Raw genomic sequence first — 27,619 nt, forward strand, 5'->3', positions numbered from 1 at the left:
AATTATAGATTCAGTCCATAAACACAGGCATAAAATAATAAGATTTTTTAGGACTTTTGGTATTTTCCCGGATTATTTGAATTTTCTGGACATAAAAAGAAAATTGATGTCCTTCTATATAGGCAACACGAAATACAGTGCTGTGACAGCCGCTCAACACGTTCACACTTCACACACGTAAATATTCTTCATAACCTCATTTTTCTGTAAAATAGAAATAGATGTTAAAAGATTATAACACTATACGGTATTAAAATGAATAAAAGGCGGAGAGGAAATTTTAGACCAAGGAATTTTCAGCATAATCAGAATAATCGGAAACCTCGTTCTGAATATCTCAACTATGACCAGCTTTCTGAAAAAGATGTGGGAATTACTGAATATTTAGGTAATTTTAACATAATTACGATTAAAACAGCATTTGGTATGCAACTTAACGTTACATATGTGTTAAGAGTTTTTATTTATGTAGACCATTAGATTTTAAACACGATTTAGAAGAAATTATCTCTCTACTATGCACTTACAGCTCAACTCAGACCCTGGCCTCTCCCAGCAGCTGCCTTCAAGTACCTCCTTTCTTAGCTCCTCTCTTCCAGTTATCCATCCTCAATATCTCTTTTGTATCAGTTCTCACTTCATCTGTCCATCTCTTTAGGCCTGGATCCTGCATACCAAAAAAAGTTTATTAATAGCAAGCTGAAAATTTGTTAATAGACGGTGTCTAGTCAGACAAACTTTGATGCACGGGAACACTGGAACAGGGGAAGTTTTAATTGTGGAACAGTTTAAAAATTTGGAACGTCAGATTACAAACACGCCCCATGTATTTTGTCAGACAGAACATCCAATTGGTTTGTTACCCTTTCATTAAACTCCCATTCAAAAATCAGACTGCTATTACTAACCATCATGATTCCTGTCATTTGAGATGTTCTTCGTGTTCCACTCATTAAAATGCCCAGTTGGTGATAAACACTAGTCTGATTTTTGTATGAGAGTTTATTTAATTGGTAGCAAATCAATTTTAAGTTCTGTCCGACATAATACATGGAACGTTTTCGTAGTCTGACGTTCCAAATTTTTAACCTGTTCCACAATTAAAACTTCCCCTGTTCCAGTATTCACATACATCAAAGTTTGTCGAACTAGACACCGTTAAGCTATTAACAAATTTTCAGTTTGCTATTAATCAACTTTTTTTTGATACGCGGGATCCAGGTCTACTTCCTTGGTCTTCTTACTGGCTGATGTCTAATCGTTCGATATTTCTACTAATCGTTCTACTAAACCACATTCAAATAGCAAATTCCCAACTATAAACAAATGCACGTGTTACTATTCGCCGACTCATTCGTCAAGAGGCTGTTAAATGTAATTTATTGCCCTAAACGAGGCGGATTCTCATTTTACAGGTCCAAACTGGTCAGTCTGCAAATTCAAATTGTAGGTAGCGTGTTGGTTTTTAAGATACACTTCAGGACGAACCTGTTTAGCTTCCATGCACGTTTGTTTACAGTTGGGAATCTGTAAAATGAATGGATTATAGGTGTTTTTGCTATAAAGGTTTCTTGGTAATATTGATACAACTCTGTGTGAGTGATGGTGGCTTGAACTAATTTTACCAATTTCCTTGGGTATCCTAAATTTTTGCATAATTAAGTATATTTTATCTCTGTTTGTTATAGGGTTGCCATAAATCTACAAAGATTTGGTAGATATCTATGTCATGCTCACAGGCTTTAGCTAATATTTGTTTTACTTTGAATAGCAGTTCGATAGTAGACTGTTCTGGTCTGAATCTGGCTTGGTATTCTATGATTTGTAATTATTTGCTCTGCGAAGTGACTTAATCTCCTGTTTATGATCCATTTAAACACCTTATAACGCATGCAGATTAAGAATATGCCTCCCTAGTTTTTGTAGCTAGATTGTATCTCTTCGGTGGATTTGGTAGCAGTCCTCGTATTTTTCTTATAATATTTTTTATTTGCATGTCCCATTTAAGGTGCCTGTCAATTATAACCCCTAAATAATTTATGTACTCTGCTTTAAATATTTGTTGTTTTCTATTTATTTTTAATGAACTAAAAGTTTTCAGAGAATTTTTATATATTGCAAAAGGTATATACTTACAGGGTGAGTCACCACTAACGCGTCAGAAGATTACAGCGAAATGGTAAAAGATTTGAAAAAAATTTAAATTGAATAGATTGTAAGTTGATAAAAGCTACATTTTAAAATTATTTTGAAATATACAGGGTGTCCCAATAAATGGCGGCGTATCAAAGTTATATTTTTTCTTATGGAACACCCTGTATTTTATTGATTTTTTTAATTGTCCGCAAAAAATAAGGTATAGTTTCATAAGGCTTCCCTATACCTATGTACAGAGTGTTCTGAGTTATGTTGACTTTTCTTAAAATGTAAAATTTTAAAAAGAAGGCTTATCCTTAAGTTATTTACGAAATTATAAAAACATTACTTTTACATCTAAATAGTTGGATATTGGTTGAATGCATTCCATGATTAATTATTACACATTTGTCTACAGGGTGTTCAAAATTTACAGTTTCATTAGTGGAGTATTCAATATGTCATATGATGCTTATTTTAAATGGAACATTATGTATATTAATAAATAATTATACTAAACAAATTTACCTCTTTCGAATGGTATATATTGATGTCCTATACCTAGGTGTCATAGTTTTTGCGTAATTTACAATTATTTAAATTCTTAATCTGTAAATCGATTTTAAAACAAAAGATGTAGTTAATTATTGTCATTGTATGACATTGTCAGTTTATGACAGTACGGTCTGGTAATTATCAAAACTATAAACATCGAATGTATTTGGCAGAGCCAATTACATTCAAATTTAATTGTTCCTAAAAATGAATAATCACGATATCTATGAAAGAGTAGACATGCTACTTTTCATTGGGGAATAGTTTTAAAATTGTCTCTTAGCTTCTAAAGTTTACGCTTAAAGGTATCCTGATAGAAGACACCCGAAAAAGGACGTTTTTGAGAGATTTCTCGATAGATTCCGTGCTACTGGTAATGTTGCATAGGTACGAAAAGTTAAATAAAAATAAACCATTTATTTTTAATGGCGTCAACGAACTTGATGTCCTGCTTTCTGTTACGGAAAACCCAAATACTAGTACGTGAAAATTTTTGAGTCAATTGGAAATCAGTCAAACGAGTGTATGTAGAATACATAAGAAAAACCATGAACATGCATATGGCTCTAATTGGACGGAGCTCCTGCTTATTTTTGACGTGATGTTAAGAACAACCTCATTACAAAATTTAGAAATAAATGGATCATCTTTTGTTTTAAAATCGATTTATAGATTAAGAATTTAAATAATTGTAAATTACGCAAAAACTATGACACCTAGGTATAGGACATCCATATACCATTCGAAAGAGGTAAATTTGTTTAGTATAATTATTTATTAATATACATGGTGTTCCATTTAAAATAAGCATCATATGACACACTGAATACTCCACTAATGAAACTGTAAATTTTGAACACCCTGTAGACAAATGTGTAATAATTAATCATGGAATATATTCAACCAATATCCAACAATTTATATGTGAAAGTAATATTTTTATAATTTCTTAAATAACTTGAGAATAAGCCTTCTTTTAAAACTTTACATTTTAAGAAAAGTCAACATAACTCAGAACACTCTGTACATAGGTATAGGGAAGCCTTATGAAACTATACCTTATTTTTTGCGGACAATTAAAAAATTTAATAAAATACAGGGTGTTCCATAAGAAAAAATATAACTTTGACACGCCGCCATTTATTGGGACACCCTGTATATTTCAAAATAATTTTAAAATGTAGCTTTTATTAACTTACAAACTATTCAATTTAAATTTTTTTCAAATCTTTTACCATTTCGTTTTCCGTCGCGTTAGTGGTGACTCACCCTGTATATACCTTTTGCAATATATAAAAATTCTCTGCCAAAATATAATGCGGTATTTCTATGTAATAATTGGGCTTATAATTGCATTTTTCCAGTTTTCTGGAATTTCTTCTGTGTTCCACATATCTGTTACTAGTTTATGAAATCTATCTAAATATATGTGTGCATCCTTCAATTTTGAAAATTTCAGCTGGTATGTTGTCAATACCTGGACTTTATTATTTTTCAGTGCTTTAATGGCTTCTATTATTTTCTGTCTTGTAGGTGGGTATGTTAATTTATTACTTTGGTTCTAATCACTGTTATCTCGAAATCTGCTACTGCATGGGCTGTGTTTGTTTGTACTTGCTCTGTTAGTAGATTCTCGAAATAGTTTTTCCATGCCTTTATTGCTGCATCGTCACTGATAATTTGTCCACTATTTCTAAAAAGATTGGTAGAAGAAATGCTACTAGAATTGTAAAATAAACCTATTAATTGAACATTTTGGTTTCCACATCACAAGCCATTGCCAACAACGATAACAAAAATTCATTAAATAGTCTTTCCTCATTAGAAGTCACTAAAGGCATGAGTTGGTATAATTTAATATATTTACCAATAGACCAGGACTAATCTGTAAAAAACGTGTATTTTGGATGTGAGAGGTGGCATTCGGATTTTTGCAGATACAGTTAGGTGACAACTTCAATAATTATAATTGACTTATGCTCCTTCTCAAATATGCCCGAAACATTAATAAAAAAATTAAAATATTTAAAAATTTTGAAAAACATTATTTTTTCTGCTTTCTTTGCTTATAACTTTAAAACGGTTCGTTTTCGAACAAAGTCGTATAGAAATAAAATAAAGATAATTGAATTTTGTATGATATACGACTGGTCAAAAATGTCTTAACGTATTACCTTTTCTGCAATATAGCAATAAATACAAAATAAGGGAGCAAAATGCGCCCGTTGTTATTCAATGTTTCTTAACCACTTTGGTGGCACTTAGAACCTTAGTAATTCGCTTAGAAAATTCTTATAACTTACTTAAATAATCTACCAAATTTCATTAAAATCGACCTAATAGATTTTGCATAATAAATTTGCAATGTAAATGTTTTTAAAAAAGTTCAAATTTTTTAAAATCTTTCTGAACAAAAAGTAGACTATTTAGAAGTTGGCTAATTTTTTTACATATAAAGAGGTGCTCTACCTATCTAATACACTTTACAGAATTAAAATCGGATTATTTAAGGGGCCTTAGCAATGTTTTAAAATTATAAACAATTTTTTGACTTATAAACAAATAGCTTTGTTTAATAATAAAAAAAAATAATTTTTAGCAATGCAAATAATTTAAACCAGTATAATTTGACTTTAACTTTCAAATGCTGTCAGCAGAAGTGCTATTTTATTTTTTAATCAAAAGTTATTCTCCTTCACAATTGCAATTTTTCGATTTTTTGAATGTTCCACCGCGTTTATCTCGAAAACTATGCATCCTCCGAAAAAACTTGTAGGAACATTTTTTGCTTAGAATTACCCAAGAAATACAAAAAAATGTTTTATTTTGCGAAAAATCGATGTTTTATAATTCCTCAAGTTCTTTGTTTATAACAAATATATCGACATCCGGATCAACTGTTACCCAAAAAATTTGTGTTCTACGGGTCAAAATACATAAAAAAGCTTGGGTAAGTCCATCTAAATAAAGGAGCCCGTAGCACCCCCTCCTGGACACAGCACTAATTTGTTTATAAGCCAAAAAAATGTTTATAACTTTAAAACATTGCTGAGGCTGATTAAATAATCCGATTTCAATTCTGTAAAGTGCAATAGATAGGTGGAGTGCTTCTTTATATGTAAAAAAATTGACAAATCTTTGTATGTTCTAGTTTTTGTTGTGCAAGATTTTAAAAAATTTTAATTTAAAAAAAATGTTTAGATTGCAAAATTATTATGCAAAATCTAGTAAGTCAATCTTAATGCAATTTGGTGGACGGTTTTAGCACATTACAAAAATTTTCTAAGCGAATTAGGAAGGTTCCAAGTGTAACCTAAGTGATGGAAAAACATTGAATAAGGACAGGCTTGTTTTGCCCCCTTATTTTATATTTATTGCTATTTTGCAGCAAGGATGTTAAATTAAAACATTTTTAACCAATCGTATCTGATAGAAAATTTAATTATCTTTGTTTTATTCCTATACGACTTTGTTCCAAAATGAATCGTTTTAAAGTTATAAGCAAAGAAAGTAGAAAAAAAAACGAAATTTTTAAATATTTTATTTTTTTTTATTAATGTTCCGGGCATATTTGAGAAGGAGCATAAGTCAATTATTATTAACGAAGTTATCACCTAACTTTATCCGCAAAAATCCGAATGCCACCTCTCACATCCACCTAAAAACAGATCCTTCCTGGTCTACAACCAGTCGGTGTGGTTTGATTCAGTTTAGTCTTATATTACAAAGCCTCTCTGATGATAACTAGACCTAGAAGCACTTATCAGAGGATGGTAGTTAATAGATTTAAATTTAATCGAAACACAACCATTTATGTTTATTTCATTAAATATCGTTTTTTTAATTTTAGGTGATTTAGAAGGTTTTTCTGGCATAATTAAAGCCAGATATTCAGACTTTCACGTAAGCGAAATAAACCTCGAGGGAAAAGTAGCGAAACTAACTGACACAAATGTCCCAAAAGACTTCTCAATGAAGATGATAAAGCACAATTACCATGAAGTCATAGAGAGCCCTAACAAATATATTCCTCAGGAAATATGGGAAGGTATCAAGGAAGTTATCAAATCCAGTTCAGCACCTATCGAAATAGATATTGATGAACTGGATAAAGATGCTAGACTAGAAATTCATAATTGCGTCAAAAGCCACTTTGGACAGAAGATTGTTTCATCTACTATAGATGTTGATGGAAAAAAGAAGATTCAGTTTAAGAAGTTTGAGAAAGGAGGTAAGAAGTCATTGGTTAATGATAAGTATTATTTCTTCTTCTTTCTTGGGTCTACAACTCAAAGTGAGTATTAGCCACATTTAGTATTTTCCTCCACTTTTGCCAGTCTTGTGTAGTTAATCTCCCATTGTTGTTGTACTCACATCTTACGTAGATCACTTGTTACTGTACCCTTCTATGCTTTTTTTGGGCGACCAACTAACCTGCCATCAGGCTTTTCCCAGAAGGTTTTATTTAGTAGTTTATCATCATGTGATATAAGCACATGTCCTGCCCATCTTGTACGATTCTATTTGATGTATCATATTATTCTTTCGTTTCTCCACATGGGAACAAATCCTGAACCTGAAACCACTCATTGAAAAGTCTAGAGAATTTCAAGTACCTATGAATATATGCTACGTTGACTAACAAAAGCGATTTGATTGTGTAAACTGGATAAATCTGTGGTCCATTTTAATAGAAATGGGCACACCAATGTACCTGGTGACACTTATTAAAAATCTGTACCAGTTCAATATGGCAACAGTACAACTAGATCAGAAGTTCTCAAACCTATGAAGACACGAGAGGTGTTACACAAGGATGTGTGTTGTCACCTGACTTATTCAACATTTATGGTGAACATATCATGAGAATGGCTTTAGAAGAATGGGCCAGTGGAGTAACAGTAGCTGGTAGGAAAATCTCAAATTTAAGAATTGCTGATGACACTAAACTTATACGCGGTGTGCAAGTACTTGGAAGGGAAACGTGCGCGAGTCGCGGAGAAATATTGCAACTATCTTAAATAATTCATATTGTCAATTGAAATTGTCAGATTGACGTATATCTCATATCTACTGTCAATGAAAAAGAAAAATTATATATTGCTCCACAATGTTGATATGATATGCAATTATTATATAAAGGTAAATTTAATTAATTGTATTTTGCTTGTAGTACTACTGCATTTTAATAACTAATTTTATTTACTACATACAAGTGTTTTCGTTTGCATAACATAACCTGCATCTTATTTTTTCTTCTTATTATTTTTTTTGGACTATGGCCTTGACAATTATCCAATAACCAGGACTAATATAATTGGCCAATATAATTAAGAGGATCGGAACGTAAAATATTTTCAGCTGCAATGCTATTCAAATGGGGATTCATTTTTTTCGAATCCTTGGAAAACTAATAAGTATTTTTGAAAAATTTAAACGCAGAATGTAAGATTACGTTATTAGCGAGGGCCGAAAGTCCCTGAGAACTTCTATAATGTTTATTTTAATAAGTTACAGGGGTGAAAAACTAAGAGAAAATTTAGTGTGATTTTTAATTTCAAATATATCATTCAAAATAAACTTTTTATTTATTCTAAGGGACTTTCGGCCCTCGGTAATAATTTAGTCTTTCATTCTGCGTTTAAATTTTTCAAAAATATTTATTGGTTTTTTCAGGATTTGAAAAAAATGAACACAATGCCGTGGTAATATTTTCCAAATCTATCTTTGTCTTACAACGCACTCAGCCGAATATAATATTGTCAGCATATAGGGCTTTTCATCGATTGTCATTTGTTTCGAGCTGCTGGCATATGTTGTATAATCTGTGTATAATGTTAATATACACGGATTATACGACATATGACAGAAGCTCTGAGAAGCTCGAAACAAATGACTGTGAATGAAAAGCCCTATATTGTCAGTCAAACACTGACAATCAGTGACAATTTTAAATATTTGACATTGCATGGGGAATATGTTGAGTTATTGATTAAATATTATTGATATATAGTGTATTTGATAAATAGTTGATTTAAGACGTGAACTTAATAAAAAGTTATTTATTGTGTATTATTTGTGGAAGAGAATACATCAGGATAATATATTCTGTGATCCAAGTATTTTGTTGTTAAAGATGTTCAAAATTGTAAGCGTTCCATAACAATATATTATTAAAAAATCACTTTAACACTTTTCCTCTTTTCTCAATTGAGTATTAGTCTTTGTTGTACAAATAAATTATTACAATCACTGAATACATACTTAGTGAAAAAATTATCACATTTATTAACTGAATTAATAATTTGCAATTATAAAAATAACAGTTATCCAAGAACATTCAAAACCCATCTCTTTAAATTAATGATGACATTTTCAAGTAGAATGACATTCTATTAATGTTTTCATATCCATACCAGTGTGAATTTTACTACACGTAATTTGCCGTGTAAAGACAGAAAAAGTAGGGATACACGTAAAATATTTGCGAATTATGTACCCATAGCCTTAACAGTGCGAATAAAAGTACAGAGCGTAGAAATAGGGGTCGCTTTGCCGAACTTGCACGGTCCCAATAGCAGCAAATGAGCAAGAAATGTTTGATCTCCTGCGAAGAGTTGAGTACGAGAGCAATAAAGTTGGTCTGAAAATAATAAAGCTAAGATAAAAATGATGGTGGTCGACAGATTTGACACTATTCAACTGACTAACATGTTATAGGAATACCTGATGGTAAACATCTTTGTCTATCTCAGGTCTAGTATAACTAACGATGGTAACTGTGAAGCAGAAGTTCCGAGACGTATTGGTATGGCGAAAAATGCGGTTAGTCGCCTAACTAAAGTTTGGAAAGACAGATCTATCTCTCAAAATATCAAGATGAGACTGGTGAATGCCCTTGTATTCTCAATATTTCTATACGAGGCAGAGACTTGGACTCTTCGCACACGTGAGCGTCAAAAAATTGATGCCTTTGAGATGTGGTGCAGGAGAAGAATGCTGCGCATACCTTGGACAGCTCATAGGACAAACGTTTCCATTTTAAACCAACTCGAGATTAAAAAAAGGCTGTTCACAATATGTCTGCAATGAATTCTGCAATTCTTTGGTCACGTGGTTCGCAGAGGTGACGACAGTTTGGAGAGATTAATTGTTTCTGGAAACGTTCCGGGGAGAAGATCAAGAGGACGATCATCAACTAGATGGTCCGACCAAATTAAGATCTGCAATGCTCTTAGAGCAGCTGAAGATAGAGACCAATGAAAAAAATTGTTAGGAATATTGAAAGAAATCACGATCCTCAGTAATGAGGAAACAACAAGAAAGAGAGAGAGACCCTCCTGTTATCTAGTTTCTACAAGGCTCAAATATTGTACAAAGGATCTTCTGTTTTAAGACCAATGATTTTGTTGTTTCATGCTGGTTCAGTGTCCAAGTCTCACTTCCATACATTTTTATGGGGCGAATTATAGTTTTATCTACCTTTGTTTATGCTGTCTTTCTGAGAGCAATTTTGATTCTGGCTTCCACATTTTCTTCATAAGTATTTTCGGCTGTTATCATGATGAGTATTATTTATTATTATTTTCTTATGAATTTTAGATAGAAGCGATGTTCGGTACCAATGGCCACCAGATAAAGGAGAATATGTATATTTTATTTTGTATAAAGAAAAAATGGACACTTTGGAAGCTACACTCAAAATCAGTTCAGCATTGCATATGAATGCTTCAAAGTTTACGCAAGCAGGTAAACAGATTTATTACTTATACATATTTTTATTTGCCTTTATTTTTCCACATTACATCATTCCTCACCAATTACAGAACAACTATTACATCCTGGCCATTACCAACGAGTACAACATTTACACCAAGGCGATTTATCTTGAAGATTAACGTTTTGTAGATCATTTCAAAACAAAATCGCTAGAGAACCCGAATTTCTGTGCAAAATTGTTGTATACAGATGAAGCTTGTTTGACTAGAAATGGTGTGTTTAACTTTCACAATTGCCACATGTGGAATGACGAAAACGCATATGCTATACGTAGAACAAATGCTTTTTCCCTATCACTATTATCAGTATCAATACCGTAATATTATGACTAATGATCGCCGATTCATGATAGCTGATTCACAGTAATTTTACACAGGCTCTATTTGTTTTTCTGTGGACAATAATAAAATGGATTAAAACTTTTTTTTGATAACGGTTGACTTTACACAAAAATATTATAAGATTTTGATTTAAATGGTTATTTTCCGGGACACCCTGTATATCAAACAGGTGTCCTCTTTGCAGTACATGCGTAATTATAATATTTTTGTCTTCTTTTTCCCATATTGTTTCATTTCTGACTCGTATTTCACGTTTTATGATCAGGAACTAAGGACAAAAGAGCTGTTACAACCCAATGGTTTTGTGTTAGGAAAGTAGAACCCTGGAAACTCATACACAAAACCAAAAATCTCTACAACATTCGAATAGGAAACTTCGAATTCAAAAATACTCCACTCTCACTAGGCCAGTTGAAGGGAAACAAGTTTAGAATTGCTTTGAGGAATGTGACAGCATCAGATGAAGTAATCAGTGCAGCTATGGAGCATTTGAAAGAGAATGGATTCATCAACTACTATGGACTGCAAAGGTTTGGAAATGATAAAGATGTTCCTACTTTCCAAGTGGGAATAAGTCTTTTACAAGGAAAATGGAAAGAGGTAAGGTTTTTCTATGAATATAGTTGTAGTGTCTTTTGTATTTAAAAGACGTAATTGTAATAACGTAATGGTTAATGTAAAATACTTTATTTTTGAAAAATTATACACATTTGTGACGATAATATAATTTTATCATCTAGAGTACGCCAATGAATTAAGTAAAACGTGTTTTTGTACCGTCTTGGACGATATAAAAGTCGGATCGAAAAGCCTAGTTGATTATTATTCTCGGAGCGTTGATCGAAGAATAATAAACAACAGCGAGGTATAAGAGGTGAGTTTATGTAGGTAGTATTTCCCGACCATTTTCCGCTGTCGTTTTGGCGAGCTGAGCGAATCCGACAGTTTTCCTCTTACCTATCCTTATACGAGCGGTGATCGTATATCCCTAATGTGTCTTTTCATCTGGCGAGCTGAGCGAGATTCCCTTTCTTCCCTTTCTTTATACATTCATGTCGTATTAATAAAAGCAATTCCTATTTCACGCGATCGTCAAAATCGTTCATGCATGTACAAAATATTGTCACATCGGCCCGAACAGAAAGCTCGATGCGTAGGTTATAAATATATTTTATTAACGAAATTAACGAGTTTAACTAATTATTAAGGCTAATCATCTTATCTTTTGTATGTTTTGATCCCAAATAAAAATGTCTTAAAAAAGCGAACTCTTTTCTTCGACTGATTTAGTTACCTGGAGCGACAACGCAACGACCGCGTTACAACTGTTAGAATATGTCTTAATTTTTCTGTGATTCCAAGATGCTCTAGCTCTTCCATCATTTTCATCCGATTAATTGCATCAAAAGCGCTTTTGAAATCTATGAATATTATGTGAATTTCTCTGTTGTATTCTCTCGATTTTTGAATTATTTGCTCCACTGTTTGTATGGAATTAATTGTCGATCTCTCCGGTCTGAACTCGTTCTGGTATTCTCCTAATATTTTCTTAGATTCTAAGATACTGTCCAAAAATGGTCCAGAAACAGAGTAAAATATTGAATCTACATGTAGTTAACAATTTTATCTTCAATCTAGTATTTTTTTAGGCTATTGATCTTATTCTAAAGCCTAAGGCTTCAGATGATCCAAACTCATTCCAAGGAGATGTCGTGAATGCGAAAAAAATATATATGGAGACTGGTGATGCTACAAAAGCATACGATGCTCTTCAAAATAATAAATCGAATGCTGTAGAAGCCAAACTGTTAGAAGGTTTAAGGAATGCCAATGAAAATGACTATGTGAATGCGCTGGAAAAAGTAAGCATTAACTCTTTATTGTACTTTTTATCAATTACTAGCACTGGGATAGTTACCAGGTGGCAATTAGTATGTTAGTTTAAGAAAAAATTATGTGTTAGAAAAAATAATTAGGTTAAAGAACCTTTTTGATTTACATTCTGCAATTACCGTAAAATTAAATTAAACATTTCTCATTTAGAGCATTTAAAAAATATTTTGCGTTATACAGGAGGGTGTCCAGAAACTCTACCGACAAATGAAGACAGGAGATTCCTCAGATAATTTTAAGACAATTTAACCAAATTCACCTAGTCGAAAAATGCTTCCTAAGGGAGCTAGAGCTCTTTGAAGATGGCGTCTTTTAATTAGTTTTTCTTAAATACCTCCAGAACACTTATAGTTAGGAAAACGAAAATTGGTACACATATTTACCTTCCAGAGATAAATCGATTTCATCCATTGTGAATTTCTAGTAGCAGTCATAGGCGTTCGTTTTGGGTGGGGCAACTGTTATTTTATCGCATAACTTTTTTGTCTGTAACTTTTAAGCATTTTTGATACTGGATTATTAAATTGTGAGGTATTCTAGTACTAAAAGGTACTCTTGCTTTAAGTCGGTAGGACACACCGTTTTCTAGAAAAATCGATTTGAAAATTTTTCGTTTCCGAAATTTGAAAAAAAATTGAAAAAAATTTTCAAAAAAAAACGGTGTATTTTACCAACTTAAAGCAAGAGTAACTTTTAGTGCTAAAATATCTCATAATTTAATAATCTAGTGCCAAAAATTCTTAAAAATTAAATCTAAAAAAATTATGCTATAGAATAACCGTTGACCTACCCAAAACGGACGCATATACACGGTCCTAGAAATTCGCAATTAATGAAGTCGATTCATCTCTGGAATATAAATAATCGTACCAATTTTCGTTTTTCTAAATAGTTTCTTTTTGATTTTTTTTTTGGATATTCAACAAACGAAAAATTTTCAAATCTATATTTCTAGAAAACGGTGTGTCCTACCGACTTAAAGTAAGAGTACCTTTTAGTACTATAATACCTTACATTTTAATAATCCAGATTCAAACATGGTTAAAAATTAAAAACAAAAAAGTTATGTGATAATATAACTGTTGCCCTACCCAAAACGGACGCCTATGTCTAAATGTCTAAATTTGCAATGGATGGAATCGATTTATCTCTGGAAGATAAATATGTGTACCAATTTTCGTTTTTCTAAATAAAAACGTTCGGGAGATATTTAAGAAAAACTAATTACCAGACGCCATCTTCAAATAGCTCTAGCTCCTTTAGGAAGCATTTTCGGACTAGATGAATTGGGTTAAATTGTCTTAAAATTATCTGAGGAATCTCCTGTCTTCGTTTATCGGTAGTTTCTGGATACCCTGTATATTCAAATAAAACTCCTTAAAATTGTATTTTTCCCATTATAGGACCACTATTATATTTAAAATTAGGCCCTCTATTTGACAGCTCGACAGTGTTGCCACATCTAATACGATAGTATGTTCTAATGTTCAAATAAAGACGACCATGCATTGGTTTAAGAAGACAATGATGCCACCTATTGGCAGATGTAAAATAACTAATATTTTTTTGCTTGTACGGGATATTTGTCAATTATATAATAGTATTTTCTTGTAGGTTCCTAAATCAATGCGCCTACTGTACTTACATGCTTTCCAAAGTTTGGTTTGGAATAGAATGGTATCTAAACGTCTACAGATCTATGGAATGAAACCTGTTGTAGGAGATTTAATATTAGTAAATAACAGTGAAAGTAATTTGGACACTGTGGAGAGTGAGGAGAGCAACACTAATGACAAAGAAGAAGAAACTGAAGGTATGCATTTAACATTCCTATATGTAGATTGTTTGGTATGTGTTTGTACCATAAACATAATAAGAATAGACAAGGCATACTGAGCAAAATAGTGAACCGCGCGGGCAGTCGATCGGTGGTCTATCTATCTCTTTTTATTAAGCGATACCGCTCATGTGACAGACAAAGATGACTAGAGCACTTAAAGGGAATATTACCTGATGCATCCTTGATATCGGCGTTACACCTCGATACACAGAGCGTCCCATACCTTACCTTGTCTATTCTTATTATGTCTATGGTTTTTACGCAAACAATTGATATATCTGTTGTGTCTTGCATGACAGTTAAAGCAAATTTGAGAAAAAAATTATTAAAAATGAATAACCATTTTCAATTTTCGTGCTTTACCGCGCTGAGCAGATGGGACGTGTATTATAAATTGTAAAATTCCCTCATCTTCTTTAGTCTCAGCATCCGTTATGGCTTGTAAATTGTAGAAGCCTCGGAGGTGTTACCAGAGAAGGTTCCCATTGTTTTCAGTCTGGTGGGAGGTAGAGCAACATTTTGTTGTTTTATATGTCATTAGAGTGAAAACTTAGTCTTTTGCTAGCAGTTGCCGCTAGGGCATCCCTGTCATTTCGTTCGTTGCAATCCGTGACTGCACGCCGGAGTTTGTCCTAGTTCGATCAGAGAGAGCAGCATATTTGCATCCTGATGAGAGACTAATAAGTTTCGAAACCGGTAGAGGTGCTTGCTGCACTCTCTGATTAAACTGGAATAATGACGCGGCTGTAGTTTCGTGTTGCATCGAAATTGAAAATGGTTATTCATTTTTGATTTACATTTACTCTGATTGGATTACGAAGGGGACCATTCTCGTTGAAACTTTACCGCGCTGAACAGATGGGACGTGAATTATAAATTGTAAAATTCCCTCATCTTCTTTAGTCTCAGCATCCGTATGGCTTGCAAATTGTAAAAGCCTCGGAGGTGTAACTAGAGAAGGTTCCCATTGTTTTCCATCTGGTAGGATGTAGAGTATCATTTTTTGATATTCTTTTATGTCCTGTTAGATGGAAAACTTAGTCTTTTAAAAAAATTATTCTTTATTTCCACCATTAATTGCGTAATATGACTTTTTATTATATAAGTAATTATTTTTAGTTAAATCAAGAAAACAAGTCAGAGCTTTAACTGAAGAAGATTTAGAGAAGTATAATATATATGATATAGTAATGCCTTTACCAGGATTTGATAGTACTTATCCTGAAAATATGAAGGAGCATTATAAAGAAGTAGTAGAAGAGCTTGGCTTAGATTTAAGCATGTCCAAACAGTCAGTCAAGTAAGTAACAAATAAAAAGCATTTTTATTCTGATGTCAGTCCCCTACCATGGTGTTTTTTTGTCTAACTATGTAAATATGAGGTTTGTTCCAACTCGATAGAAAACCTTTCTTGAATGATCACGAGTATGCGCAGTAACGAAAAATGTGTTACTGCGCGTAATTATTCGTTATTGAGCATGCGCGTAACGATTCAAGAACGGTTTTGTATCGAGTTGAAACAAACCTATCATTGCCTTCCCATATCCTTTTGCCCTCTCAGGCGTTGGATTGGGATTCCGTTTCTTCCTTTACCCATTTTTTCCATGTATCATCTTTATTTCTTCAATACTCCCTTTATTCCTTCCTCTTTCTTCGATCTGATCTACCTATTTCCTTCTAAATCTTAGTCTTCACAGTTTTCTTCTACTTCCCAATTCTAATATTTGTCTTTTAATTCTTTCTGGTTTCATTCTATTATTATGTCCGAACCAGAGCATTTGCTTCTCTTTAATGTAATCAGTAATAAGTTTCTGCTTTGTCATTTGTCTGATATTTTTATTTCTTATTCTTGTTTTCCCGCACATTTATCTCAAATGTTTCATTTTGATTGCATTGAGTTTTGATTAATGTTTTTTGTGAATTGTCTAATTTTCGTTAACAGTCATTGCTAAACTTTGTTTATATAAAGAAATTCTCATCCAGATTCAAAAATTGACTAGAAATCCACAAAGTTATCGTTTTTTGACTAATACTCAATGTTATGCAGTGCTGAGCGCTCTAAAAACTGGCAAAATAACGCAAAAGATGGAAAACATAATACATTGTGAACTAAAAAAGATGAAACCTGTAGAGGTGAAAATTATCGATATAAACGTATAAATTAACATTACATTACATAGTTTCCCTAGTGTATCGGAGGAGTATGACAACTGTCACTGTGACAGGAGAATTTTATAAAATACTCCTGTCATAGACGTCTAAACGTGGGAAACTGTAATGTAATGTTAATTTATACGTTTATATCAATAATTTCCACCTCTACTAGTTTCATCTTTTGCGTTATTTGGCCGGTTATTAGCGCGCTCATCACTGTATAGCTAGTTTAGGCGAGCGGCAGCAACCCCTAAAATTACGTTTACCGACCACGAAAATCAACTTTAAGGTGAATGACCAATTTTGGTGTTTCTTTATGTTTTCGAGGTCGCTGAATCTGAATATGAAGTTTATTTTTATCTAGAATTGGTGGAACATTTCTAAAAATCAAATTTTATGCAAAAATGCGAAAAATCAATTTTGATGATTTTTCAAATTAACCTCGCTGTATCTTTGGTCGCTGTAAATATTTCATCTTGAAAATTTTACTGTCATCTCTGAAGTATTTAAATAACAACGAGCTTTGTCCAAAATGTTTAAACAAATTAAAAGACGAGTTGTTAATTTTTAAACCTTTTGTCGTCATATTTCGTTAGTTTTATGTTTACTTAAAAAAGTTGAGTGACAAACTTTTTAGTTTATAATTTTAAGTAACACAGCAATAAAATACAATTCATGAAGAAGATTTCTGGAAAATTCTATGTCAAAATATGCAATAGGAAAAAAGTTATGTGACTTTATAGACGAGCGGCACATCCCAAAAAATGTCTATTTCTCGAGATACTGTGTGGTGTGATGACCATGGTGTGGTGAATGGCTAATTTTGGTCATACTATATGTTTTTGATGGTGGTGAATTAGGTTTATTTTGAATCTTACGTAGGGGAACATTGGCAAAATCGCAATTTGGCTCTAAAAATAAAAAAAATGAAATCACATTTTTCTGCGTTTAACTCGCTACAACTCTGTTCCATTTTAATATTTTTTTCTAAAATTTTTAAACTACATATTTCTTACATTTCTGAAGACAATGGTACCCGTGTCAATCTTTCCGTCTTATTGTAATAAAAGTTGAATTGTTTAAAGTAAAAGGTGCAGATTCCTGGATTGCAAAGTTTAATCGCAAAATCTGTAGCATTGGCGTCAAGGATGAGCGCTATTTTGTAACATTAACACGTCAAATGCCAAAGCCTCGACGGTGGAAGCCATTTTTGTATAAAGCCCCAGCGTGGATAACAAAGGCAAAAAAAATAATATTAAACTCGACAAATTAAACAAACATGAAAATATACTTGCTGCTACGTAACTTTACGAGTACCTCGGTAGCTCTAAGTCTTCAGAGATCTAGGGGTGTGGATTCTTAATAGATTTTAAATATAATAGGAACTCAATTGCTCGGGAGGTGCCATAATTAAAAGAAAATGAAAGACGAAACATACTTAAAACTTCAAAAAAAAATTAAAGTAACAAGTTAATAAAAATATATAGTCATCATAATATACAAACACATTTACATAAACATAACTATATCATGAGCTTACCTTAGTGTTCTCAGTTGAATATCATTTAGGAACAAGAGAAAGGGATCAAATAATAATATTATCGAGCAAAAAACATTATTGCAAAATGAAATAAATTTTATTAAAATTTAAAAATAAATAAATTAAATGATGGATCTCCTGTAGACAATAAAAGAGATTCTGTTTACAAAAACATTAAAAAGGTTTACAAACAATACCTTGTCATATAGTCCTGTCCTTATCTTCACGTTGTGGATGTCCAAAGCACGCACTTTTCACTGAATTTAGATAAAGAATAGTACAAAAATGTTTATTATTTATGAAAAGTTTCAGCAAAATTAAATAAACTTCCAAATAATTGTTCCAAAATAAATAAAATTCGAAATGAGTCTGCTCATATTGACTTTTTAAAATATTTAAATAACTTCTATTTAACTTCTTGAAGTATTTATTATTAATATTGGCACCTAACGCATGACTTTATCCATGCCTCTGGTACTTAATCCATAACTGCTTACAAAAAGAAACTTAGGTAGTGTAGTATACACTAAAATAAACTGGCTCTTTGCCTAACAGCGGCATTTGGCTTGTGACTAGGAAGTCACGAAAGGAGAACAGCTTCTCACACTACATTTTCAGGAACTAAAACAAAACTTGATTAAGAGCTATGTCGGAACTTAATATTCGAACTTAACTTTCTCAGAAAAATTAACTCTTCAGAAAACCGCGCCGTGGCAGCTCCTGCCGAGGCTCAACAAACCTCTCTTTGAAAGCTCGAACTTGAATCTTTCTCCCCAAACCAAAACGCTTCCTTCCAAAAACCCACTCCATTTCTCATTCTACTCTACTCATCCAATCAACCAATAAGAAAAAAGTTTAATCCTTCCCTCTTTCATCATTGACTAATAAAAAAAAATAACTAAGCTTCCTACACTTTTTATCGACCAATAGAAAAAAAAACAAAACATGTCCTAAGCCCAACCTACTCAGTATGGAACCATCCAAAATTAGTTTGCAAACTCAGCAAAACTCACTCCGTTCTACAGTTCTAAGTAAAGATATTGCTGAGTCCACAATTAACACATGTGCTCTCTAATAATGATATGAGCACGTTTTGTGTTCAACTACCAGGAATACTGGAGCCAAAACGATCATTAGCTACATTGTAACTATTGTTTTTACATCACAAACGGAACACAGGGAATCGAATATACGACCATTATGACCGTAAAATACAATAACGTCTCTCTGTAATAAGACAGATAAACTTCAAATTCTCACGTTTAAATAAATTCCTTATATTCGCTTGGCATATGAGGCTATATTTTTATGTCTACAGGGTGAGACAAAAATATGTTACGATAAATTTACAATTTTTAGTTTCTGCATAAGGCAAAATAATTGCGTTCTTTTAAACTGTTTCAAAGCTGAGTGACAAAATTTGAAGCTTTTTAATCAAGTTTGTGTTAAAATATAGGGTGCAAAGAATAAAATGTTGTAGAGAAAAAAAAAGGCCAAACTTTTAATTTTAAGAAAAACGTGATTTAATTTTTTTTAAGGTAAAATTGCGATTTTGACAATGTTCCCCCATCTAAAATTCAAAATAAACCCCATTTTCGTTTTCAGCACCATCAAAAACATAAAGTAATACCAAAATTAGTTATTCACCACACCGTGGTCAGTATCTCGAGAAATAAGCGTTTTTTTGGGGGAGTGCTACTCGTATATAAAGTCACATAATTTTTGTCCTATTGCATATTTTAACTTGAAATTTTCCATAAAACTTCAACATGAATTATGTTATATTGCTGTGTTGTTAAAATTATAAACTACAAAGTTTGTCACTCAACTTTTTTAAGTAAACGTGAAACTAACGAAATCTAACGACAAAATGTTTAAAAATTAAAAACTCATCTTTTAATTTGTTTCAACATTTTGGACAAAGCTCGTTCTTATCTAAATACTTCAAAGTTATCACAGTAAAATTTTCAAAAGGAAATATTTACTGCGACCAAAAATACAGCGAGGTAAATATGAAAAATCATGAAAATTGATTTTTCGCATTTTTGCATAAAATTTGATTTTTGAACATGTTCCACTAACTCTAGATAAAAATAAACTTCATATTCGGATTCAGCGACCTCGAAAATATAAAGAATGACCAAAATATTCACCTATCATGGTCGCTTTTTCGATTTCTAAGCCTCAAATTGGGGGTATGCCGCTCGCCTATTACATATATTTGTTGATTTTACTTTTGTTATTGATGGTCATTTTATTTTTAGAACATACAATCTTTCAGGAGATTATAGAAAAATGTTGGAAAAAGCTGAAGATGTTACATGGTATATAACACATTACAATAATCCCACTGATAATTTAATTTTGTCAGATTTGCAGGAGTTGAAGGGAGAAGTTTGTACACAAATTGTTAAAGGTAAAATATTGGTTATTGTTCGTCCGCTATAACTTTTCCCATGCGTCACGATTCATTTTCAAACAAATTAAGTCAAAACATAAAGTGAGACGAACGTCGATGTGTATATACATTTTGTATACTGTATACTATAATATACTACACACATCGGCGTACGTTTCACTTTATGTTTTGACTTAATTTGTTTGAAAATGAATCGTGACGCATGGGAAAAGTTATAGCGGACGAACTATACTTTATTTATTGTGTCCGGACATGTCATTCATAAAATGTCGGCCCAGTATCGGGCTACGTCGGTTCCATCTTTGTTGGCGAGCCACAAATCTTCGAGGGTACACCGATGAGGACAGTTTCTGAATGTAAGAAGATGTTCCATATACTGTGTTTCTCCACAGTCACAGTTCACATCATCTTGGTCTATTTTTTCCCATTTTACCATGTTTGATTTTACTGGAGCGACCCCCGTTCTTATCCTATTTATAGTTTCCAAGTTTTAAAGTCTAGAGACTGGCCGGCCCATTGGACCTGGGGAAGAGGAAAATACTCGGGTTGTTCCTGCACTGTTCCAAGGAAGCTTTTCCTGGATTTTAGTCACTGTCGTGGTGTTCGAGCTTTATATAGGGCATGCCGCTCGTCCGCAATCTGTTTAATTTTCTCTATGTGCTCTGTAACGCCTCTGAGTGTTCAGGGTTCTGCAAAACATGCTGCTTTATATAGATATAAAAAGAGTTTCGTTGGTGTCATACACCCCGTTACTATCCTGCATAAAGCGCAGTATCAACTTGTTTGACGTGGTGTCATAAATAAGTTGTCCATAATGCCTTTTAGGTCCAAATTAATTAAAACTATTTTTTGGTTCAGATACATTATATTTACAATCAACACCGTCAATGACTAACCATAACAACGTGTTTACATATATACCCCAGGCTGTGGGTGAAAAAACGTGATATAATTCAGGAATTTTTGAAACCTATCAGGTGTTGTAAAGGACGATGCCAGGAATAACTTCTACTAAAATGTAACCAAAAATATTGTGCGCTTTTTTTCTATTGCGATTTTCATTTGTTAAGTTTGCAATTTTTAAAGATTTTTAATTTTGCAGTTAGGATATTGATTTTAGAGAAAAACTTTTTAATAGAAAGTTGTAGTAAATTAAAAAACCTACAATTTGAGCTATGGTAAGTTTAATTTCGTTTATTGGTTATTGCAAAATAGCCTGCGAAAGGTCCAAAATGGACGTTTTTTACAATTGCGTTATTTATTGTACAAATAATTTTTTTTTTATTTTTTAAAGCTTTAAAATGAAGATCTTTCAATTCCAAACATAAAAAAAATTGTAAGGCCGGATTAACGAATTTGTTGCTTAGATATTATAAATTGTTTATCCCAAGAGGTCAAATGTCGAAGGCTATAACTTTAAAAAAAAATCGTAGAGAGTTGGTGAAACATCCAATCTCCTTCTAAAGAGTTATATTTTCATATTCTGATGTAAATAAATGCGTAAAACATTTTAAACCTCTAATTTTTGGGTTTGAAAATAAGGGGGCAAATTTCGTTATAAACATTTAGAGCTGAAGCGGCTCTGTACATCCTATGAGTTTTTTACTTACAGATTATTGTTGCTGAAGACGAAACGAAGATTTATAAAAAAATAAAAATTTTTTACAAACAACTGAAGCCGAGATAATTGTTTCTTTTTTCTTAAATCGTAGTGCCTTTATTTATAATAATTAAGAAATTATTTTACAGTCGTTGACTAAAGAAAGACTTATATTATCTTAAAATAAAAATTATTATAAAATATAGTTACATTTAATTATTAAAAATTATTTTTAAAATCGGTGCTTTTGCGAGCGTCCGAATTTTGCAAATCGCCCGGCTCGCTTCAAATCCGCGCGCTCGGAAAATTTTTACGTAACTTGTATTAAATTTTGACAGAAAACAATTTAATAATATTACCATTATTATATACAGTCTATTGAGTCTATTTACCACTGTATTTGGTTTTCTTGATAAACTTTTATATGTGAAATCTCATTTCTGAATAAATAATATTACAAAAATGATACATAATATATGAAATATGTAACTATATTTTTAATTTTTTCATTGTTATATAAATATAATAATAATAATGTTACTTCTTAGTATAATATACAATATAAAACTTTTTCTTCTTGTAGTGACTATCCGTTTTGGATGTTGGCGACCAACATGGCAATTTGGCAAACCCCATTTGGAAACTGAGAACCAGGAAGGCGAAGGATTACCTTGCTAGAAAATTTACGTACGTCGTTCAACACAACAACTACAAATCTTTTTAGAGCAGCAGTACCGATTTAGTGTGCAAGTACAGATTGCCATGATGGTCGTCAACATCCAAAACGGATAGTCACTACAAGAAGAAAAAGTTTTATATTGTATAACAAGAAGTAACATTATTATTATTATATTTATATAACAATGAAAAAATTAAAAATATAGTTATATATTTCATATATATGTATCATTTTTGTAATACTATTTCTTCAGAAATGAAATTTCACATATAAAAGTTTATCAAGAAAAACAAATACAGTGGTACATAGACTGTATATTATAATTCTAATATTATTAAATTGTTTTCTGACAAAATTTAATACAAGTTACGCAAAAATTTTCCGAGCGCTCGGATTTGAAGCGAGTCGGGCGATTTGCAAAATTCGGCCGCTCGCAAAAGCACCGTTTTAAAAATAATTTTTAATAATTAAATGTAACTATATTTTATAATAATTTTTATTTTAAGATAATATAAGTCTTTCTTTAGTCAATGACTGTAAAATAATTTCTTAATTATTATAAATAGAGGCACTACGATTTAAGAAAAAAGAAACAATTATCTCGGCTTCAGTTGGTTGTAGAAAATTTTTATTTTTTTATAAATCTTCGTTTCGTCGTCAGCAACAATAATCTGTAAGTTAAAAACTCATAGGATGTACAGGGCCGCTTCAGCTCTAAATGTTTATAACGAAATTTGCCTCCTTATTTTCAAACCCAACATTTAGCTCGGCTTCAGTTGGTCGTAGAAATTTTTTATTTTTTTATAAATCTTCGTTTCGTCTTCAGCAACAATAATCTGTAAGTTAAAAACTCATAGGATGTACAGGGCCGCTTCAGCTCTAAATGTTTATAACGAAATTTGCCCCCTTATTTTCAAACCCAAAAATTAGAGGTTTAAAAATGTTTTAAGCATTTATTTACATCAGAATATGAAAACATAACTCTTTAGAAGGAGATTGGATGTTTCACCAACTCTCTACGATTTTTTTTCAAAAAGTTATAGCCTTCGACATTTGACCTCATGGGATAAACAATTTATAATATCTAAGCAACAAATTCGTTAATCCGGCCTTACAATTTTTTTTTATGTTTGGATTTGAAAGATCTTCATTTTAAAGCTTTAAAAAATAAAAAAATCATTTGTACAATAAATAACGCAATTGTAAAAAACGGCCATTTTGGACCTTTCGCAGGCTGTTTTGCAATAACCAATAAACGAAATTAAACTTACCATAGCTCAAATTGTAGGTTTTTTAATTTACTACAACTTTCTATTAAAAAGTTTTTCTCTAGAATCAATATCCTTAGCTGCAAAATTAAAAATCTTTAAAAATTGCAAATTTAACAAATGAAATTCGCAATAAAAAAAGATCACAATATTTTTGGTCACATTTTAGTAGAAGTTATTCCTGGCATCGTCCTTTACAACACCTGATAGGTTTCAAAAATTCCTGAATTATATCCTGAAATCGACCTATTTTTCACCCACAGCCTGGAGTAATAACAGTAAATGACCTACCTTACATTAATTAAATAGTGAGTACAATAATAATATCTATATCATGGGACATTCACTTTTATATGGAATAAACTATTTCAACATCACGCGCTGCCTCGGTCAAGGGCGATCGATTATATTATTTACTTTGGGTATTAACTTTCAATAAAAATACAGGGTGATATTATAATACTACAGTGGGCAAATCTGTTCCAAAGGGGGCACGCATATTCAGAAGATGAGAAACACAGTGCCTGTGCCGTTGTTCTTAAGACGCCATGACATGCACCCCATTTACTTCCCGTTAGCTTTCTGAGTATGCTGTTCCTGGTTGTTACTTTCCCTCTCGTTTTTATGCAGTGTTGTCTGTACTGAGGGACCGGTCCAGAGTTATTCCAAGATATATAGGTTGTCTGTGTGTTCTAGTGTATTACCATTCCACGCAATTTGGAGTTTTCGCTTGGCTTCCTGTGCTCGAAGGTGGAAAGCGCAGACCTGGGTTTTAGAGGAATTGGGTCTCAGAGAATTCTGCATACATATCTTGAAGATGTTGGTATTCCAAAAATGGACTGGCCTGCTCAAAGGCCCGTTTTCTTTGACGTGCATTGTATTTAACATAACTAATCTAGCCTTAGATAACTTTTGTATTATATATTTATGTTTAAATTCATGTTTCTAGTATTAAAATAATTTTCATACAGAACAAGTAAAAACTTCGTTTGTACAATGGTATAAAAAGTTTATTGAAAAACTGTTAAAAAGTCATCCAATAGGTTTCGCAAAACGTTTTCGATCTAGATCAGATCATGTTCAGTGCCTAGAACGAAGTATTTTCACGTTAGAATGAATGCAAAAGGTTAAAATTATGACGTGTTAAAGAAAAATGTGGATAATACTTACGTTCTGCTTAGTAGATGAAACTAGCAACCTTATAAAATAGGTGACATCGAGAAATATGATACATGTTGATAATTTGATGTTAGTAGCGACTCTAAGTCGATGTTAAAATATACATTTATTAAGAGTGCTCAAAGGGCAACATGATCCACTGTGTGGTTCTTGCCAGTTCAATGGACACAGACCAACAAGAGTATAGGAGATGACAATCTATTTATCGGACAGAAGTGACATGACAAGACAGGTAGTCAATTTTTGGTTATGAATTTAAAAATAGTGTAGTTTATGAACTTAAATTGTTAGTTAAGCTCAATGGATATTTATAACTGTATTAAAGTGGAATTTAAATTATAATAAATTGATCCTATTGTAAAAGTCTAAAAGGCAACTCTCTGTTATAGAAAGAACTGTTATTATTGTTATGTTAATAAAAGTGTTATTCATAGTAACGTCAATGACGTCATTGATGACAGTTTAAAAAAGAAGACGAAAGTTTAATTTAGTTTGAAATAAAAAGAGAAATGAAAAATACTTATATGTAAACAACTTATGGACGGAAAAACTATAAGATACATAGTAATGTAAAAGATGAAAAGAGTAATGTTGGTTGCCTAATATTGTGGTTGTAATGGTTAACAACAAAATAGAGAAAATTTATAAATTTAGCTGATTATTTGAAGTAGTGCACTAATAATTCAACTAATTCGGTAACAGAAAGTTGCCTTTTAGACTTTTACAATAGAGTCTAATTTATTATAATTTAAATTCCACTTTAAAACAGTTATTAATATCCATTCAGCTTAACTAACTATTTAAATTCATAAACTACACTATTTTTAAATTCATAACCAAAAATTGATAACCTGTCTTGTCATGTCACTTCTGTCTGATAAATAGATTGTCATCTCCTATTCGCGGTGTGCAAGTACTTGGAAGGGGAAACGAGAAACGACCCTGCGCGAGTCGCGGAGAAATATTGCAACTATCTTAAATAATTCATATTGTCAATTGAAATTGTCAAATTGACGTATATTTCATACCTTCTGTCAATGAAGCAGAAAAATTATATATTGCTCCACAATATTGATATGATATGCAATTATTATATAAAGGAAAATTTAATTAATTTTATTTTGCTTGCAGTACTGCATTTTAATAACTAATTTTATTTACTACATACAATTGTTGACGTTTTCATAACATAACCTGAATCTTATTTTTTCTTCTTATTATTTTTTTGGACTATGGCCTTGACAATTATCCAGTAACCAGGACTAATATAATTGGCCAATATAATTAAAAGTGCGAATTTTAGTATAGAGCGTAGAAATAGGGGTCGCTTTGCCGAACTTGCACGGTCCCAATACTCTTGTTGGTCTTTGTCCATTGAACTGGCAAGAACCACACGTTTTTATCGAGCAGTGAATCATGTTGCCCTTTGAGCACTCTTAATAAATTTATCTTTTAACATCGACTTAGAGTCGCTACTAACATCAAATTATCAACATGTAAATCATATTTCTCGATGTCACCTATTTTATAAGGTTGCTAGTTTAATCTACTAAGCAGAATGTAAGTATTATCCACATTTTTCTTTAACATGTCATAATTTTAACAATTGCATTCATTGTAACGTGGAAATACTTCGTTCTAGGCACTGAAGATGATCTGATCTAGATCGAAAACGTCTTGCGAATCCTTTTGGATGACTTTTTAACAGTTTTTCGATAAACTTTTTATACCATTGTACAAACGAATTTTTTACTTGTTCTGTATGATTGTTAATTATGGTATACAGCCAACTACTGGGATCTTCCCATTGATTTTTTTTTAAATAATTTTCTTTGATCCAGATGGAACATACAAAGCCTTAATTATGGAGTTTGCCCTGCCCCCTAGTGCCTACGCCACGATGGTCTTGCGTCAGATCATGAAAGTGGATACTGCCACTAATGTACACTCAAAATTGAACGACTACCACCAAGAGAAGACATCTGCTATCACAAGTTCGCCAAAAGTTGAAAACCAGGAACTTATGGTAGAAGAAGACGGAGGTGCTAGTTTGTTATCCAATGCGGAGAAATACGAGCAGTTTAAGAATAGTGTTTTTAATATTGTTAGCGAAGCGACCAAGAACGATATTATTGAAGGGGGTGAAGTTCCAAATAAGAAGCAAAAGCTCGAAGAAACAAATACCGAAACATGAATTTATCTTTAAGTCTTTTTTTTTAATAAAGTATTTAAAGTT

General features: G+C 32.1%; 1 protein-coding gene across 1 annotated transcript; it reads left to right on the plus strand.

Annotated features, from left to right (window-relative positions):
* The first annotated feature begins 156 nt into the window (after positions 1-156).
* On the plus strand, positions 157-27,619 carry LOC114334825 (pseudouridylate synthase 7 homolog). The gene is made up of 9 exons (XM_028284921.2): positions 157-388; positions 6,542-6,922; positions 10,294-10,440; positions 11,077-11,411; positions 12,461-12,673; positions 14,319-14,517; positions 15,664-15,844; positions 20,503-20,654; positions 27,225-27,619. Exons 1-9 carry the CDS (start codon positions 256-258, stop codon positions 27,575-27,577), a joined length of 2,094 nt encoding a protein of 697 aa, XP_028140722.2. The 5' UTR covers positions 157-255; the 3' UTR covers positions 27,578-27,619.

The sequence above is a fragment of the Diabrotica virgifera genome, chromosome 9 (assembly GCF_917563875.1).
Source record: "Diabrotica virgifera virgifera chromosome 9, PGI_DIABVI_V3a".
NCBI lineage: Eukaryota > Metazoa > Arthropoda > Insecta > Coleoptera > Chrysomelidae > Diabrotica > Diabrotica virgifera.